This window comes from Metopolophium dirhodum, chromosome 6 (genome assembly GCF_019925205.1).
Source record: "Metopolophium dirhodum isolate CAU chromosome 6, ASM1992520v1, whole genome shotgun sequence".
Lineage (NCBI taxonomy): Eukaryota > Metazoa > Arthropoda > Insecta > Hemiptera > Aphididae > Metopolophium > Metopolophium dirhodum.
Genome location: NC_083565.1, coordinates 25,275,124 through 25,296,026, shown reverse-complemented (window position 1 = coordinate 25,296,026; position 20,903 = coordinate 25,275,124). Strand labels below are relative to the sequence as shown.

Below are 20,903 nucleotides of genomic sequence, written 5' to 3'. Positions count from 1 at the left end.
CATATAGATCTATAATATGTAACAACTGCTATTATGACAACTTATAGTATCTATTAACTAGTAGCTATTAACTAGTGTATAGTACCTGCGATTAGTAGCTATTAAATAAAAATTGGGACCCAACTCGAAAGCGCCGACCACTTTTATTGAGGAACATTAAAAATTGCATAACACTAATGTTTGCAAGCTGGCGGTAGGTATTACAAAATATTTTATAAAGATTACATCCCTGTCAAGCATAATATGCTGTTTACTGCAATTGGCATTAAATTAGTATTCTCTATATCAGGTGTCAACCTTATCCATCAAGTGATCTACATTAAACATTTTAAGTATTTGGTGAACGACCACTATTTATTTATTTATATTATTTATATATTAATACATCATGCCAGGCACGGACCCAGTGCAATTTCTTATCTTTGGTTGGAGGGACGGAGTGGGGAGGGGTTGAAACAGTTTTGTTTACAACAAATATAGGTACAATTACTATATTAAACAATTTATTCATAATTAAAAAATGTTTTCCCGATATTTATATAATCTCAATGAAATTAATCAATAAACTATTATATTTTATTAACTAACAAAATCAATTTAAATGTTTTAAGTTTCTATTCCATAAATTTAAATTTTAAAAAAATGGTAACTTCGTCAAAACGATTAAAAATTTAATATTATGTTGCAAGGTTTTTACTATACCTATATCAAAATATTAAATATAATATATTAGGACGATTTTATTTATGTAAGCATTTGAACTAAAAATACATCAAAATCACAAAAATAGTATACACATAGCCACTTAATTATTACTCAATAATTATATTGTAGCCGGTGGCGGCGTCGCACGAATGATGAAAGTTACGATTTTAAGAGGAAACAATGATCGAACATAATTTTAGTTTTTATATTGTTTGAATATAAAAATAAAAAACATGGTATCTTTAATCAATCATAATGAGTTAAAGTTATTAAAAAAAAAAAAGAGTTAATACAAATAATAACGAAATTAGGCACTTACTTTGTTTTTATACTCATTAATGTTATAGCATTCAGCAATTACATAGATACATAATTCAACATTTAATATAGGTAATACTACAAAATTACGTGAAAAGGGTACTCATATAAACGCATAACAATTAGTTATAACTTATTTTATATTATAATAACGTTTCGTCGGTATTTGTTACTTTGTATGTATTTTCAAATGTGTATTTTTTAGTAAAAAAAAAATTTTAATTTTATACCTTCTGAAATGCGTTTAATATTATAATGGTGTAACACTACCAACAGTATGATTAATTATACCATACATTAATACACACACTAATAAGCAAAGTTTAATACTCCTATCATAAAGCAAGGTACACACATATCAATTATAGGTAATTATAAAAATATGCCGTAATTGGTATCTATAGCAACACTGATGACTGATTATATGTGTATACAGGACATACGGAAACTGTGCATAGGTCATCCTCCCCCACTTAGTTTCTGTACACAAATTTATAATTTATAAATTATAAGCTTTCGTCGTAATTTATTATATTAAACGATATAAATAAGTATCAGAACACCTAACAATTCAAAATTGCCGCCAATAGTTACCTAAGGACATTTTATACCGCTCTTTGAGATTGCGTCGTCTGCACACACATATATCTATATAGTACTAGATAGCGAACTCCCGCCATGAATTGAAGCTTCGATGTCGGTTGGCAACTGTATGGTATTTCATATGACAAACAAGATGATATAATGTTTTATTTTGTATCGTATTTTATTATTTCTAAACATGTAGTTCAAAAAAAAAAAAAGTATATATTATATAAGTCATTTTACATTTACTATTTTATTTTACCATTAAAACGATGTTATTCCTTATACATTTTTTATAATAAATGAAATGTTTTGCCAACCAACAAAATGGCGGTCGTCCACAGCTGAGCTTCACTTGTACCTAACAATGTAAATTATATAGGAGTTCCTTATCCAGCGTAGTATTATAGAAATCTGCGGTAGCTGCACAACAGCCACGTCAGCAGCTGCAGCTTTACACGCAGCCACGTCACACGGATCATGAACCAATGGCGTTCTTATAGTTGTGTACGTCTCTATAACCTATAAACATATTTTATTCATATATGAATTTCCAAATTTCCATTGTGTAGTTTGTAGTCTAAACATTTTCTTTATACTTTCTTTTTCACTTCAACGGACTTAAATACTTAAGTCCTTAACTTCGATGTGCCTGCAACAAGCGACTGAAATAACTATAAAACATTCTGTGCTTAGTGCTTTTAAGTTTTGACGCCATCAGTGGATCACCAACTCGTCGTTGTCGTATAGTGAGTATAAGTAGTGTGTGCTAGATGAAAATAGAATTCACTATTATTATCTCAACTTGCACGAAATATCGTACAGTCCCGCATGTAAGGCTGGGCATTAACGAGTTAAGAACCAAGTTGCGAACATACCAGTGTGTTTATCTGTGTTAGAAAATCTCATATAATAGGCTCTCCAGAGTGTGGCGTGTGGATGTTCTTTATATTATCGTGTTTTTTCCGAGGCTGGAGACAACCATTACCATAATACTAAATAGACATCTTTAATAACCATGAACGTCTACCTAAGTATTTTTATTTTATTTAATTCCTGTTTAGACCAGCCTATAAAGCGCCTAACGCTGTTGTGATTTAACTGTTCACTGTTTGCTATACCAGTGATCATCGTCATATTATATTTTGTAGTATTTTCTAAACACTGAAATATGCTGTTACTAATTATATATGAAAATATATTTATACTATATTCATTCTAATGTACCTATTTATTACAATATATGTTTTATTTTACAGTTGATTGACAACAGTCTTGGTCGAAAGTTTATGTGGATCATTATCTGCTGTCTTTATTTGAAAAATCAATTGTTACCAATATTTCAAACAATGAGTTCGTCATCATTGGTAAGTAATATATTAATAATTTAACTATGTATATGGGGTGCTTATGGGACATTAATTATACAAACTATGATTTCATTTTAATCCTGTTTTTCAATTTGATATTTAAAAGGACTGTAGTTACTGAATTGATAAGTACTCTAATGATAAATAGATTCACCTTATATATTATATATTTTTTATTCGCATACCTAACAGCAGATTAATAAAGCTAAATATGATCCCCTGAACATTATTTTGCCATGTACATTACTTTTAAGAAGAAAAATGTGTATTAAACGCATTTGATTAATTATGAATAAATACATACATTAAATTTATTCATCAAAAAATAATTATAACACTTACAGGATTTATTTTGTCCAAAACATTCAGACTCTGAAGCACCGATATCAGTTATTACAAAGATCTTATCACAAAAAGACACTTTAAAGTAAATATTTTACAATTATTCTTAATATTACCATTCTTATGTGTATATAATTGTTTTTTTTTTTTAGATTTACACATATCTCCAATGAATTTGACAAATTAGGGTTTACCAAAGTGAAGGATTTGGCTGGAGCAACCCTTGGCAAAGCAAGCTCGATTCAAATGTCAGGAGATACTCTAACGCAGCTTTATCAAGCTATGGAGGTATAGACTAAAAACATTTAAATTTTTAGATTATATTTATATAATTATAAATATTTTTTTTTTAGATATATAGTGAACGCCTAGGTAAGTTATAATTATTATAAGTACTATCTATTGCTATGTTATATATAGATGAGTATACGTAATCTATGACCAAACGACTTTTTTTTTTGTAAATTGCTCAAGGACTGGTATCTGGGCTTAATAAAATATAATGTAAACTTCACCATGTATGTTGTTTCCATATTTATATATGAAATATTCAACTTAAAATTCATGTAGAACATTTTAAGTTAATTTTCTGTCTAAACTAATTCAATACTTACTTTGCTTTATATAACAATATTTTTCTAACAAACTCAAGAGCCTCCTGGTATTGTGAAATATAGGTATACACAAATTTTTTTTTCATTTATATTTCTTAAGAGGATGCTACCTACCCATGCATTTGTTGTCTCTATCTAATACACATAAGAAATGGCATATTTTTGTTAACTAGTTTCAATAATGTGCTGTCAGTTTTGATATTAGATCAAATTGACCAATTATCCAACTTTAAGGTAATAACTTCATCCGTACTTAAGCGTTGACGGTTTTTTTTTTCGATAGTTAAATTTCCAAGCATTAATTGAGTAAGATATATCACAAAATAAAAATGCTCATGTCTCCCTCGAAAATGAAAATATCAAATAAAAGCCGATGATTTAGCATCGATCATGTTCTCATCTATAAGTTTTATAAATATCATTACTAGCGATACAATATTGAAAAACATAATCAACAATTCAAGATGAGACATCCTTCTAATAAATTAAATAAATAACTTGCATAGAATATATTTCATTTTTCGTATTATCAAAATATTTTGATTGTTATTTAGCTCTTTATAGACAATATTTCTATTTTTTTAATATCAATAAATAATTCAATAAATGTTTGATCAGTGAAAGGCATGATAATGTAATACAATGTTACTCATAGGATGTTATATTTGATAATTGAAAACAATTAATGATAGATATTAGAACGTTATTTGAAGCTTGAATTACAACTTAGTCGGTCGACAGACCTTATTCTATGTGACATAAGCGGTATGTTATCCCAAGGAATAGAGTATATTAGACCAATTTTGGTTTAATTTATATTTTATATACATATTTCACACATTGTTAATGTTCAAATAATTTTCGATATTTTAGGAAAATAAGGTTATATTTTTGGTATTATTTCACTTATTTTTATCATTGTTGGTCCACAATAAATTAATACATATTTTAGTTAAACTATTAATTTACCATATAAACTTTTGTGCACTGTATGCAATTAATTAAACTAAAATTCAATCGTTTTATACTAATTTATGGTTTTTCTGTAAAATTATGCATTAAATATTCATTAAGCCCATGTGATCGACGCACACATGCCTACACAAAACTACCAAAACCATTAATAACAAATTTTTAAAACACAACTTCAGTCTTCAGCCATTCAAAATTTTATTTATTTGCACAAAAAAGTTAAATGAAAATTAAATGTCATCAAACACAATGAAACTGCTCCTATCTCACATTATTTTTGGTGTTTTCTAACGGTGGCCAGGAGTTCTAAATAAAGTTTCTTCTGTTCTATCGCATAATGTCATAGAATGATACTACATTTGAATCCAATTAATAATAATAATAATAATTATGAACTTCATTGCGACGACAACTTAAATAATACAAAAAAGAATGACATAAAAAACCGTAGGATGCATATTGCAACATCCTCTAAAAGCAAAGCTTGTGGTGGGGGAGCTCATCACATTAAGAAGACAAAAAAGTTGAAAAAAAATTGTTAATTTGGTTGAATTTTACTTAACAGTCTTATTATAACTCTATTATATTTGAAAAATCCATAAAATTAACATAAGTTTTGAATGACTTAACACTATCAAACTGATTAATATTAATATTTTATATACAACATAAATACAAGACGCTATTTTGTCTAAAAACTTTTTGACACTTCAGTAAACGTATATTAACATTTTGCATATTATATCTAGTACTAATGTTCATGATCTGATACAGGTATCAAATGTTTATGTTTATACAAGTCAACTAATACAGCTTGATTAAAATAATCTTAATATTATCTCCTCGATCATTCCCTAGTAAACTTGTTGGTCAATCATAATCCGTTTCAAAATTAAAATGTATTATATGTTCCTAATGGGTTAATAGTTTTATAGCTAATTAATTTAAATACAAAATCATTCATAATAAATTCAGGTTTCACATAATACAATAACACTAAAATAATCATTTATTGAGCCCAATAAGGCTACGATATCATTGAAATGTTCCTTAATACTACTTATATTAATTTGAAAAACGGAAAAAACTATTATCAGCCAAAGATATATCCACTAAAGAGTCAATATAAATGGAATATATATCAATATTTGAAATATTGTTTAAACTCAGCATTTTATTTTTCATTTAAGAACTTAAAATTTACTTTAAAATATATTTTACATTATTAATATACTAATTAATTACAGCTTATCGAATTGTTTGAATTGTATCAATTGTTATTCTACCAATTTATTAACTGAAATAACTTAATATTAACTATCGTTCAATGTTCTAAATTATATATTTTTTTTTTAGATAAGCTTCTAAACTCTGCAAAAGCAGAACATCAAAATGGACATTTCATAGCGACGCAAAAAATGTGCAAAGGTTTACTTACACATAAACCGAAAGACTTAAATGTTTTATTGCTTAATGCAAAATCATTTTTTAACTGCGGAAATTATGAAGAATGCATGGAATGTTTAGAAAAAGCAAATAATATTAATCCCGAATGTCCCGAAGTTTTAAGTAACTTTGCATTAGTTTGCATGAAAAAATCGGAAAATAATCTAGCAAAAGATTACCTATTTCAAGTATGTGCAATAAAGCCTTATTGTGCGGATGCATGGACCAATTATGCAGATTTTCTATTTGAGACTAATGAGTTAGAACCAGCAAAACTGGCTTATGAACGTGCATTAAGTCTAGTACCCGAATTATATAAAGCACGTAATAAGTACGGAAAACTACTATTAAAAGTAAACAAAATAAAAGAGGCTAAAAAGGAGTTTAAGATTGCCCACAACAGTGCAACAAATTGTGCAGAAACATTAAACAATTTAGCAGATGTATATTATAAGAGCGGTAAATTTGGAAAATCTATTTTGAAATATAAACAACTCTTAGAAACAAACCCCGATCGGACGAATGCTTGTTTTCAGTTGGGAATGGCCTACACCAAAATTAAAGACTACCAAAATGCAGCTCTCGCATTCAAAAAAGCAATTCAACTAGATCCCAAGAATGAGTGTTATTTACAAAAGTTGGCAATTACATACTGCTATGAAGACAAAATGGATGAAGCTGCTGAAACATTCAAAAAGTGTTTGCAACTCAAGCCCGACGATTTTAACTTAAATTTGGAACTCGCTTTAGTCTATTTGTATAATATTCAAAATTATAATGAGGCCGCACTATATCTTGAAAAATGTAGCCATATAAATCCTGATAGAATTGACGTATATGAAAAACTCTTTGATGCATACAGGAAAACTAAAGATCATTTAAATGCATCCGATGCTTGCATGTCCATGGGGGATTTGTATATGGAGAAGGATGATTATCAAAATGCAAGAAACTCATTCTGTTGTGCGGTACTTATGAACCCGATGAATGCATTTGGTCATTGGAAAATGGGCCTGACATTGTATCAACTGGGACATGATGATTTGGCTCTTCAAAAGTAATAATAATAATTCAACACCATTATAAGTTTAAAATGTGCTCTAAAAAGACCCTCTAAACATTCTCCAAATAATCTTTAAATTGGTAAAATTTTCAAAAAACGTACTTTTCTTTTACTTCAATGAGCTTATTAATGTATATACAAGTTACAATAACTTGAAAATAATATGAAATGTACATCTTTTCTTTGGTAAATTATTTAAAATCAGTCAAATTTAAAACAATATTTCCAATTTAACAACAAACAAGTTATTGACCAACATCTATAACTTTTGACTTGTTAATTTACAACTAAAAATTAATTCTTTATGAACAAGAATATAAAATATTCTTAAATATGAATTATAGGCTAAATTCTCTTATCTCAGAGATATGTTTAAATTTACAAAATACATTTTTTTTTCTATGAATTCTGTAATGGACAATTCGGGAAATCTTTTCAGTATATTAAGTATTAATCATATAATTCATTTTTCAACAGATACAAACATGCAATAGCAATAAGGCCGGACTTTCCCGATGCCTATTGCGATATGGGGGTAATATATGATAAACGTGGCCTTCTCGAACAAGCCAAAGTATATTATGAAATGGCAATCAAGTTAAGTCCAAACGACCATTTTAACGCTCGGTTGAATTTGGCCGATATATCAATGAAAAAAATGGATCTTAATGATGCTATTACAGACAATGAAAAGCAATAGAATATGACAATACATCTGTCAAGTAGATGTAATTTGATATTCTACATCTTCAAAACGACAATACTCCATCCTGGTAAATATTTGATTTAAATTATTTCAATAAGTAAAGTGTGGAACTATTAGACTTTTTTTTTTAATTAATTACTATAATTATTATTATTTAGGTAATAATAAAAAAACGAGGATATAATTATGTTGTGTTTTCCGGTTATTTAGTAATGAATAATTTATATTAACTGAATTCTTCAAAAGCACTTTGTTGACTAGTATTATTGTCATGTGTTTCGCTTAAACATTTAATCAACTACCCATTATAATTGATTTTAATATTAATTATGTAATATATTTTTTTTTATTTCAGGTTGAATTACTTTGACACCATAAAGATTAGTCTCAACCCAGATGTTTTTTGTAGTATTAATTCACAACAAGATAACTAAAATCGTAATTCTTGGTTTTAATTTGTAATTCTTTCCAAGCTTGAACTTACAACGTCTGTAAAAATAACTGTGTTTATAGATTTTTTAGATTATTTGGTTACAGTGTGAGATTTGTTGTTTTAAATTTCCAAACACTAGATTTAAAAATTTAACATTTTATTACTTTTGACGAAATGTCTAGCTTTGATAGATCGTAAATATATAAATTGATTTTTCAGTACACTTTTTTTTTATTGAATGTAGGAAAAATCAAGGGTAATCTTGTATTATATTTTCATAGCTTAGATAGAGATAGAAACACTTTTATGAATTTTTAACTAGAAATAATTTTCCAATTTACGTGTTTTTGATGAATTTTGTCAACATTTTAACTTCAGAAGCTTATAAGAAATTATTGTGTATTCACGCTCATTTTTTTATTTAAGTTTACATTAACATGATATAAAATCATTGTATACGAAAAACGATTCCAAGTTAATTTACGATTGAATATCCAATGTGGTACAAATTTGAACTACTCAGTCTTTCATAAAAAAAATGTATGTGACTTCCAGGTAAACCTTTTTTTTTTTGTTATACGTAGGAAAACTTTTAAGGGATCTTGTATTAGATTTTCAAATCTTATAATATATAAAAACAAAAATTTTAATAATACTACTAACTCAAAAAAGATGTACAATTCTTCATAATTTTGACGAATTTTGCTGAAATTCTAACTTCAAGAGCTCCTTAAAAATTATTGTAAATTACACTCGACATGTTTTTAAAATTGAACTAATAATAACTTCTACATAATATGGAATATTGTATTCAATTTCAAATTTTTTTGACCAATTCAAATATTGTATACTCACTACCTATGTGATTCTCCGAGCATGCTCCCCACATTTTTTCCTTTACTCATTAGTAATTGTTTTATTCAAATTCATAAAAATTTCAACTTAAACATTTCATATACCAACGAATAACATTTGTAAATTACAACAAAATAACCAAAATCGTAATTTTTGTTTTAATAGATATAATATGTTATTTCTTCCAAATTTTAACTTAAAATGTCCGTAAAAAATAACTGTATTCGTATATTTTTTTATATTATTTGGTTACAGTATGAGATATTTTGTTTTAAAATTTCAAAACTAAATAAATTTGAAAAGGTTCAATATTTTGTTAAATTGTGCGTATTGATATAAAATATGTAACAACTCATATGGAACCTAAGAAACTAAAAAAAAAATGTTTTATTAGTCTATAGAGTTTATAGACAGTCCGAATCTGAAGTCTGTTAAAATAGGAAAGAAAATGTTGGCATAGTGTAAATACTAAGTACTCACCGAAAAATGTACGGGACCCATATAGTTTAATACCGCGCTGGAAAAATCCAGGGCCTAACTAAATAGTCTAGTGTAGTTTTAAGATATCTGAAAAAACGTGGCCCATACTACTAACTACTGTATAGTACCTGCGAATAGTCCCTATTAAATAATAATTTGGACCCAACTCGAAAGCGATGACCACTTTTATTGAGGTGCATTAAAAATTGCATAAAATTAATGTTTGCTAGCCGGCGATATGGCAGTGAAATTAATTTTTAACTCGTTCGACTAATGTTCCTATAATGGGACCCGGACCATATAATACCGCCTACATACCTTACATACATTCATAGAAATTTTTCGTTAACAATTTTAAATGTTTTAAGTTTCGATTCCATAAATTTAAAATTTAAAAAAATGGTAACTTTGTCTAAACGATTGAAAATTTAATATTATGTTCCAAGGTTTTTATTATACCTATATAAAAATATTAAATATATATTAGGACAATTTAATTTATGTAAGCATTTGAACTAAAAATATATTAAAATATATCAAAATCACAAATATAGTATACATATAGGCACTTAATTATTGCTTAATTATATTGTAGCCGGTGGTGGCGTAGCACGAAAGTTAAAAGTTACGATTTTAAGAGGAAACATTGATCAAACATAATTTAAATTTTTTATATGATTTGAATATAAAAATAAAAAAAAGTTATCTTTAATCAATCATAATGAGCTTAAGTTATCAAAAAAAAAGGTAATACAAATAATAACGCCACCTACATATAAATTATAGGTAATTATAATAATATGCCGTAATTGGTATAAATAACAACACTGAAGACTGATTATATGGGTTACAGGACATACGGGAACTGTGCATAGGACATCCTCCTCGACTTAGTTTCAGTACACAAATTTATAAATTATAGGCTTTCGTCGTGATTTATTATATTAAACGATATAAATAAGTATCAGAACACTTAACAATTCAAAATATTCGCCAATAGTGTATTTGTACCTATACCGCTCTTGGAGATTGCGTCGGCTGCACACACAGATATTATAGTACCTATACTAGATAGCGAACTCCCGCCATGAATTGAAGCTTCAGAGTCATAAATGCCACTAACATTTTTTTGATTTGTTGAAATGCTTATAAATCCTCGTACATTTTTATAATAGCAGCTTAAAAATATAAAAATATAAAACACACATTTTTTTTAAGCATTTTAAAGTTAAAATGTTTACAAAATTCATCAAAATTTTAAAGATTTAAAAATTATTTTGTAGTTAAAAACGTATAAAATGTTACTTTTCATACCTAAATTTAAAACAAGGATTCTTACAAATATTTCATACTGTAACCAGAAATTTTAAGAAATATATAAACATGGCTTTTTTCTAGATATTTAAGTTCAAATTTTTACTAGATTAGATATCAAAACAAATAATAACAATTTTTGTTATTTTGTCATAATTTAGTTATATTATTATATTTTTTAATCATTATTTAATTTTAAAATCCAATTTTTTATTTTTATTCAATACATCCTTTATAGTGATTCTTCTAAATACCTTCTATACAGCGTTACCTAATTGCCCACCTTTTTTAATATCTATTCTATAAATTATTTTTCGTTTAAGGTTTTTAAGATAAAAATATAAATTACATTAAAATATATCAAAATCACCAAAAAACATAGCTGTATTCCGCCACACGTAAGATGACATTTTTTCATGTGGTTGGAATATAAAATTAAATAACATGGTCTCTTTAATCAATCATAATGAGTTTAAGTTTTCAAAAAAAAGTTAAGAGCGTTGCATGCGGTGATTTGCTGTCTTTGTCTAACACACGTGTAACATAGGAATAACGGCCCAAGCGCCTGTAAATATTAAGGTACTTCTAGTTATTCGTTTTAAAAAATGTAAAGATGTTTGAATTTGTATAAAAGTTTACTTTGCATCGATCGAAGCATATTTTTAATATTTTTTAATAAAATTTATAAAGAAATTTACAAAAAAATCGGTCGTAGTACTTTTTCAATTGTAGCAATATTCTGTAGAGAATAAATATTTTAAATTTTATAAAAAAAAAAATTTTTTTTAATTTTATTAAAAAATATTAAAAATATGCTTCGACCTATGCAAAGTAAACTTGTATACAAATTCAAACATCTTTACATTTTTTTAAACTGAACAACTAGAAGTATTTAATTTTTTTCAGGCACTTTGTCGTTATTCCTATGTTACGCGTGTGTTTAACAAAGACAGCAAATCACTGCATGCAATGCCCTTAGTATAAATAATAACAATTACCTACTTACTTTGTTAAAATAGGTACTCATTAAAGACATAATATTATTCAGCAATTACATTGATAAATAATTCAACATTTAATGTTAGAACCTTATGTTAGAATTCATTCACGTTTGAAAAAGTTGAAACAATTTCCTATTTTATAGGTATGTAAAAAACAAGTTATTGAATAATTTCTCTAATTTTTCATTTTTAATTGGTTATTACTCATTTGCACGGTGTATAAAGTGGCCCATATACAATAATTATTATTGATATCATATCAATAAAAACTCAGAAATAAATATCAAAACGAACGCTAAACCGTCTAGTGTTTTTTATGTATTTTAGTTTATAAATTACGGTAAACAGGTAATGTCGTTTTTCGCCGGCCACCATGGCCCAAATAGGGTGGGGCTTGGAGGGGCTAAGCCCCCCTAATTCAAATTCAGCCCCCACCAAGATTTATTATCATATAAATGTAATTAATTTTGTAAAGAAAAAATGTAAATACTTCGTAGTAAGTAGATAATACATTAAAATAAATTTAAAAAAAATCAAGAGTAGACTCGTATTTTATAAAAATTGTTCAGAGATTTTGAACGTTTTGTACAGTGTATACATAATTACATATTATAAACGATAAACCTATTACTATTATCGGAAATAATATTAATAGTTTTAGTTTTATGTTTGTGTTTATCACGATAATGCAGATATCAACTTCGTTTTAGTAGTTTGGGCTTACTTAGTATAGAAAAATACATAAATATTGATGTGGAGTCGGTCTTAAATAATTTTTCAAAAATTCAATGAAGAATTAGTTTAATTTTTATTTATTAAAATAAAATTGTGTACATTTATTATTTTATTTGTGATTTTTTTAAATTTAAGTGAGCTTTTATCTTGTAACATTACAGCTGTTAGTGATTATAACTAAAATTAATAATTCAATGATAATTTTGAATCATTTAAAGGTACGGGGACAAAGGCACAAAGTCTCAACTTATTGTTTTTAGTTAAAAAATGGTAGGGCTGAAGCCCCCCCCCCCCAACACATCGGAATTCCCTATTTGCGCCTATGCCGGCCAGTCAGTTCACCCAGTGCACCGGCTCTGGTATATATACTCATGTCCCTATATACCACCCCCACCTCCTATAACACATCACCTATAACCTATCATAGATACGAAACAATAGAGAACGGTAAAAATCGCCCGGTACACCACTAAGGTCAAAATTGCCGCCAATTATATATAACCATGGTTTGTACACATGGACATAATAATATAGTTTATACCACTCATGGAAATTTTACCCAGCGTGCCCATAAATAATATAAGAATTTGTATATTATCCATGGCTTAAATATACAAGGTTATTGCAATAGTTATTAAAATAGCACCGTAAGGGGACGACCAATACTGGCTATAAGTACCATAATGTGATATTATATACTACTAATAGCTAAATAACCCGGCGTTGGCCGAAAAAAAATTTTGATTAATTAAATCCTTTTAGGTAAAATTTGCTGTGGCCACTGTGCATATCGAAGCAGAATCATCTTATATTTTAATTTTTAGCCATCTCGCGTGGAGTTTCCCGTGAGTCTCGCTTATGCTTATGCGAACAGTATATTATCAGGTAAGATAGGTATATCTAAGATATTTACGCATGCAAATGAACCAGTCAGGGCATCAGTCTATCAATTTTTTCTATGTTTACCTCTTTTAACCCCCGTAAGGCTGAATTTTGAAAAATAATTTCTTAAGGGTTTTTGCATCATATAATGAAACTACTAACTAAATTTCATACTCATAGCTTCAGTGGTTCCGGCTAGGATATTTTTTTCATTTTTGCCACTTTTAACCATTTTGACCCATGTAGGGGTTGAATTTTAAAAAATCCTTTCTTAGTGAGTGTCAACATCCCAAAACAAAACTACTGCACACCACATAGATTATTATAGATTTAATAGTAAAAATTTATTTTGATTTTAATTCAATTTCAATATCTGGTAATAACGCAAAAATACGATGAATATAAAAACGACGCCTGTCGATAGTTAGTAAGTCAAGTATCTGTATTATTATCTACACATAAGTGTTGGAGAATAATATCAGATGCAAGTACTTAAGTCAATAAATTAAAAGTTAATAAATATTAAAACATAATATAGATAATAGATGATAAAGTGGGTGACGCTGTAGTAGGCTATAAGTGGGTCTGTTTGAACTCCCGCCGGATCAAAAAAATAATAAAACGTTCGCGACGAGACCTTTCTCCCTCCACGACGTCCACGGCTCTCGCTTCACACTTGTCGTTTGCATTCGACATTTATTTTCGATTTTCAACACCGGTTCGCCAACGTCGGAACTTAGAGGTTAAGTTATATAATAGTTGTTTTTTGTTGTTATCCATTGTAACTAATAACAATGTAACAGGTATAGGTTAGGTGTGAAAAAATATGTGTTTTGGTCTGCCACCGTATGCGTTTCTCCATAGTCCATAGCCCGGAATAATGAGTATACGTATTACGTATTATCCTGTACTCACGGACTAAGATATATATATTTATATATATTGTATTGTTTGTAAATAGCAAAATAGCTTATTACATGTCGAACTCAAAATCTACATTCAATTTCTGTCATGTTAATTACAAGACTGACACGATGATATCTTCAAAGAGGTAAATACTGAAATATCAAACGTTGGTTTCTCAACGGTTAACTAATACATGATTTTTATTTTTATTGTAGTGAATTAAAACAATTGTCTGAAGAAAGCTTGACCAGGCAGCCGGAAGAAGTGTTTGACATAATTTGTAAACTTGGAGAAGGGTAATATGGTTATGATTATTTTTGAAGACTACCTCCTAACTTCTGTTTGTTCTCAGATCCTATGGAAGTGTATTTAAAGCACTGCACAAAGAATCTGGTCAAGTACTTGCTATTAAACAAGTATCGGTTGACACCGATCTTCAAGAAATTATAAAAGAAATATCCATAATGCAACAATGCTATAGCCCCTATGTAGTTAAATACTATGGTTCATATTTTAAGAATACTGATTTATGGGTAATAAATTTTTTTTTATTATTTACCTAATATTATAAAATTTTTCTGAAATATTGACTGTTTTGTAAAGATTATTATGGAATATTGTGGTGCTGGTTCAGTATATGATATCATGAGATTAAGAAAAAAGACACTGTCAGAAGACGAAATAGCTACTATATTGTCAGACACACTTAAAGGACTAGAGTACTTACATTTAAGGAGAAAAATACACAGAGACATTAAAGCTGGAAATATATTGTTAAACTCAGAAGGACATGCTAAACTAGCTGATTTTGGGGTTGCTAGACAGCTGACTGTACGTTCTTATTAAATGTGTATAGGCGTGAAACATTAAATAATGTATGCATTATTATATTTAGGATACGATGGCCAAAAGAATTACTCTTATAGGAACTCCATTTTGGATGGCACCTGAAGTTATCCTAGAAGTAGGATACGATTGTGTTGCAGATATATGGAGCTTAGGTATATTAATTATTAGTTTATAAAAATAACTCATAACAAATTGAGTATTTGAATAAAGAATAATTATGTATTTCAATTACAATGAGTTGTATTATAATATATTAGGAATAACTGCATTGGAAATGGCTGAAGGCAAACCTCCATACGGCGATATACATCCAATGCGTGCCTTATTCATAATACCAACTAAACCACCACCTTCGTTTCGAGAACCAGATAAGTGGTCTCCAGAATTTATCGATTTCGTTAGTCAATGTCTAATCAAAAACCCAGAGGAACGAGCAACAGCCACAAAAATGTTAAATCATGAATTTATTAGTAAGAAGATAATACATTTTTATTGTTTAATTTATAAAAATAGTAATTTACAATTGTATAATCAACAAAGTGTTTTATTTCTGATAATTTGATTTTTCTTGTCAAAAATTAGGTAACCCAAAGCCACCAGACATTTTAAGTCAAATGATTGCTGAAGTAAGAGAAAATCAAACTCTCCGTTCTAATGCATCATGTTTAGTCAAATCAGCTGAATCCAAAGATCAAAACTCTAAAGTAATTGCCTTAGTTGAGTAAATGTTGTAATTAAGAGGATATATATTTTTAATTATTTGTCTACCTAGGAAGATGATATTGACAGTCGTACAATGATAGTAGATGATAGTACCTTTGTACCATATAAATCAAAAGGGACAAGTTTAAAAAGTAATTCATTAGTAGAAGAATTGAGAACAATGGTAATTAATAGTGATGGAGAAGATGATTCCACAATGAAGAGTATGTGCATCAAAATATATATGATTGAAAAGAGTTGATTGTTTTTTTTATATAATATGTATGGTATTCTAGGGCATGATACAGGACCTGAAGAATCAATAAAACCTTTCGGTAAAAAGTATAGACCCATATACTTAGATCATTTTCATAAAAAAATTGCAGAAAAATCTCAAGTAATTATAAAAAACTAGAATCTTTAATTTGCATTAAATATTATACTTGCAGCTCCTATTTTTTACTCTATAGAATATTAATAGTTATTTATGGTATATTTTATATTAATATTTTTACTATTATTAATTTAGAACGATAATTTTGACGTGGGAAACAATTTTTTTGGTGATGGACTAGATTCTGCTCAAAATGTTTCTCAAGTAATGTATATTATAAATTTCCATCTTGAAAATATATCTAATAACATTTTTATAGATTGAAGAATCTGAAAAAACTATAACTTTAAATCAATTTTCTATGCCGCAAATAAATTGCAGACCTGATGGTAATCTACCAACAGCTCTTCATCAAAACCGACACTACACATCAATCGTTGATGGACACTTTGATTTTGTAAGTTTTATTGATATGTTAATAGTAATTTAGTAAACATATTTTAAAAATTGTATTTAACTCGCGAATTCAATTAATATTAATTCCTCTGGTTAAATATTATAGTTAAGTAATTTGCAGTTGAGATACGTTATACGAGATAATAAGACAGTGTCTACCCTCATTTATATTTGATGAATTATTAAATTAAAGAACGACAAATCTAGCACAAATGTCAATTAAATATCATAATTTTTTTTAGCTTTTCAAATATCTTTAAGGCCATCTAATATAACTTTTTTAATTTTTATTATATAGTTAAAGTTTTTAAGCTTTGATGACTTGCAACAAAGAATGTCCAATTTGGATTCTGAAATGGAACATGAAATTGATGAGCTACGACGTCGTTATCAAACAAAACGCCAACCAATACTAGATGCTACGGATCAGAAGCGTAAACGACAACAAAACTTTTGAAATATTTAAAATTTGTACAATTTCAGTGTTAATACCATAGTTACAAACAAATGTATGGCTAACTCCAGATTTTCCCCGATTAAGGTGCCATATGTCTAATATGTAGCGTGTTTGATATAGGGCAGGTCATATTTATTAGACCAAGTTCCTTGTGAATACTAGGAATATTATATTATACTATATTTAGTTAGAATATACTAATTTAACTATTTAAGAGACAAAAACGTGTAGGTATGAATTATGCAGTGGTTTTCTTTTTATATAGTTATCAAGTATACTTTTTTATCTAAATGTTTAACTTTTAAAGTTTTATATTTTCTTTTACTATTCTTTAAGAGTCATTAAATATATTATTTATCATACAGTTAATATTGATTGTAAATAAAAGTTTTTAGTTTTTGAATATATTAGTTACTAATAGATATATTAATTGTGTATAGGTTGATGCATCAACGCCTGTTAAAATAACTACTCTAGCTCTTCAAAAGCAGGACATTAACCTTGGTGACTTCTATGGAAAATGGTATCCAATAGTCTCCAGTCTAACGGTTCAATTTTATCTAAACAAATTTTGAAATCTATGAAACAGCGTAAGGTGCTATTATTAAAGAATCCAGTATTTTTGGCAGGTATGTTTGATGAGTATAATAATAATCGTCATAACTAAAGACCTGATTTAATTGATATTGTTACTTTTTTTGCAGTTGAGAGAAACCAAATCTGATCAAATGTATAGTTGTCAGTTGATATATACTTTATGCGTTATGCATATTTTATTTTTTAATGCATTTTTTTACAATTTTGTGTGTTTAAATTAACATAATATTTAACTCAGCTAAATTTATTGTATAAAAATGCTATTATGAGTTTATGACATACCGAGTTTTCGTTATGAGTAGATAATCTGTGGTTGTACCATAAAGCCATTATATTAAGATCCATTCTCAATATAAATACATAATTTTACTATCGTCGGTATTATTGATATGGATAATACCATAATTATTGTTGACGAGACAACCAATCCAAGAGGTTCGCACAGAATATTCTTTTTTTTAATTTCTCATATTATAATAAAATATACTATTTTGGTTTAGGTTTGTCTATTGCAAATTTATTAATGTGTAAATTAGATGGGACGCCTAGTAAATCATATTTAGTTTCGTGTAAACAATTAGAATCTACCAATTATGAAACTATTTGTTGGTTTATTAATTCCTCGTTAAGAATATTTCCTGGTATTGAAAAAAAAGTATTACTTTTTATTAGTGATGCTGATCTTACATAATTAAAGCAACAAAAACATTAAAAATATTTTTCCCAAAAATGATTCATATTACATATACAGCACACAATCAATAGAATTCTAGAGAAAATTCGAGAACTATATTATCCTGACATAAATAGATTAATTAACAATGATAATAAATTTAAAATCTTAATAAAAAGTAACTATTTCGTTTGTTTTAGGAAAAAAAGATTTCCTAAAAGCTCCATCGAGAATCAATAAATATAGAAAAGAAATGCCGGTATACCTTTACCTCCCGAACCTATTTTTACCAGGTGGGGAACATGGTTAAATGCTGCACTTTTCTATGCAAATCATTTTAAAAATTTGGAAATGTGATCGACAGTTTAAAAGACCATGCTATCAGTGTGGAAAAACTGAAACAGCTTGTACAAAATAATACAGTAAAATGTGATTTAGCATTCATAAAATAACACTTATTCGAGTTAACCATTAATCTAACAAACTTGGAAGCATCTAATAGTAAACTACTTGAAAGTATGAATATGTTTAGAAAAATTGAAGATATTTTAACAAATATACCTTTAAAAAATTAAAGACAAATTTATGTATGTAATTAAATAAGGGTATAAGACTATTAAATCTTATTATGAAGTTATGTCAGGTAAAAAAGATGTTAATTTAGATATAACGCCTACCTTATTGAATTGTCTTAAATATGCATCAATAACTAGTATAGACGTAGAATATAGTTTTTATTTGTACAAACATATTTTAAGTAATAGAACATTTAATTTTAATGAACATAATTTGGAAATGTATCTAATTATCAATTTTAATTAAAAAAGTAACATTTATCTAATTTATATAACTTTTATAGTGCAATTTATTATGCAGTTTTTACATATTTTTTGGTGCATTTATACAATTTTAATATGCAATTTTTGTGTGTTTTCAATGCAATTGAATCTGGTTTTTAGCCATGATCATATACAATACTTTATATCTTACAGCTAAAAAATAATGTAAAGACTGGTAAATTGGCGCTGCTGTTGCTAAAATATTATATTTTATTCTTAACAAAAGCTTAAAAGAGTTTATATGTAATTATGTTTCATATATTTGTTTATAATATGTTAAACAATTATAATATTATAAAAGAAAAACATTATATTATTATTGTGTGTACACACGAGTGCTGAAAAGAGTGTACACATTCACCATTAAGACTTGCTGTTTTCTGCTGGATAATCAGTCTCTATTTAGTAAGTATTTAATAATATTTGAAACTTTTTTCTTTAGCAATTTTCCTTGATCCATAGTATCAATGCATGTTAAATGAAACTGACAAAAATACTGAAAAATTTTCCTCTACAATTTTTGTAATAGGTATTTATACTGTAAAACGCTTCAATAATCCGTATTACTGGAATTACAAAATCATGTTTTTTTGCCTACTAGTGCGCCCTCTTAATCATTTAGTTAAGACACAAAAGTATATGATTCGGATACAAGATGATGTATGTCAAACTGATGATGTCAATAATTCAGCTACACGTCAACAATAATTATTAAAATAATTTTAACTTGTAGGGTTAAATAATAAGTATAAATAAAAGTATCTATAATTTTTTTTCAGCTAGTATTAATGTTGATTCTCCTGATAACATGACAGAAACAACTGATTGTCATCACAATCATTTTTTTCAAGTAATTGTGGTGACACAAATATCTTAAATGATATATCCATTAGTTTGCATAATTTTAAAGATGTTGAGCGTCTACATCATATAACAAACATACTTACATTTTGTAAATCCCAAAAACATGAAAAGTCTGATCTTTAAAAGCTAACAAATGTTGTTCTTGCTGTATCTGCTACTCAGGTAGTATTGATAATACTTAGTATTTCTTGTGAAATTTTTATTTTTATTTTTTTTTTTTCAGGTTAGTGTTGAGTGTTAGTGGGAGTTTTAGTGGAATTAAGTTCATATTATCTGGTTAGCGTACATCCTTATCAGCCAAATTATTAGATGCTAAATAATTATCTGTTCAAACACAAAATGTATGAAATAAATTCAATTAAGTATAACTAGGAGTTAATGATCAAAAGCTTCCTCATTTTGTAA

General features: G+C 27.6%; 2 protein-coding genes and 1 pseudogene across 2 annotated transcripts; all 3 read left to right on the top strand.

The window, feature by feature from the left end:
* Positions 1-20,342, top strand: part of LOC132947563 (uncharacterized) — a 32,683-nt pseudogene extending 12,341 nt beyond the window's left edge.
* LOC132947061 (UDP-N-acetylglucosamine--peptide N-acetylglucosaminyltransferase 110 kDa subunit-like) lies at positions 2,196-8,682 on the top strand. The gene is made up of 8 exons (XM_061017238.1): positions 2,196-2,357; positions 2,868-2,975; positions 3,323-3,405; positions 3,473-3,608; positions 3,674-3,692; positions 6,263-7,409; positions 7,893-8,188; positions 8,477-8,682. Exons 2-7 carry the CDS (start codon positions 2,898-2,900, stop codon positions 8,113-8,115), a joined length of 1,686 nt encoding a protein of 561 aa, XP_060873221.1. The 5' UTR covers positions 2,196-2,357; positions 2,868-2,897; the 3' UTR covers positions 8,116-8,188; positions 8,477-8,682.
* Positions 14,799-17,637, top strand: LOC132947005 (serine/threonine-protein kinase 3-like). The gene is made up of 12 exons (XM_061017171.1): positions 14,799-14,872; positions 14,943-15,023; positions 15,080-15,260; positions 15,331-15,558; positions 15,623-15,728; positions 15,834-16,046; positions 16,159-16,280; positions 16,349-16,502; positions 16,575-16,675; positions 16,808-16,876; positions 16,932-17,069; positions 17,367-17,637. The coding sequence occupies exons 1-12, from the start codon at positions 14,799-14,801 to the stop codon at positions 17,523-17,525; spliced, it is 1,626 nt and encodes a 541-aa protein (XP_060873154.1). The 3' UTR covers positions 17,526-17,637.
* Positions 20,343-20,903: the final 561 nt, after the last annotated feature.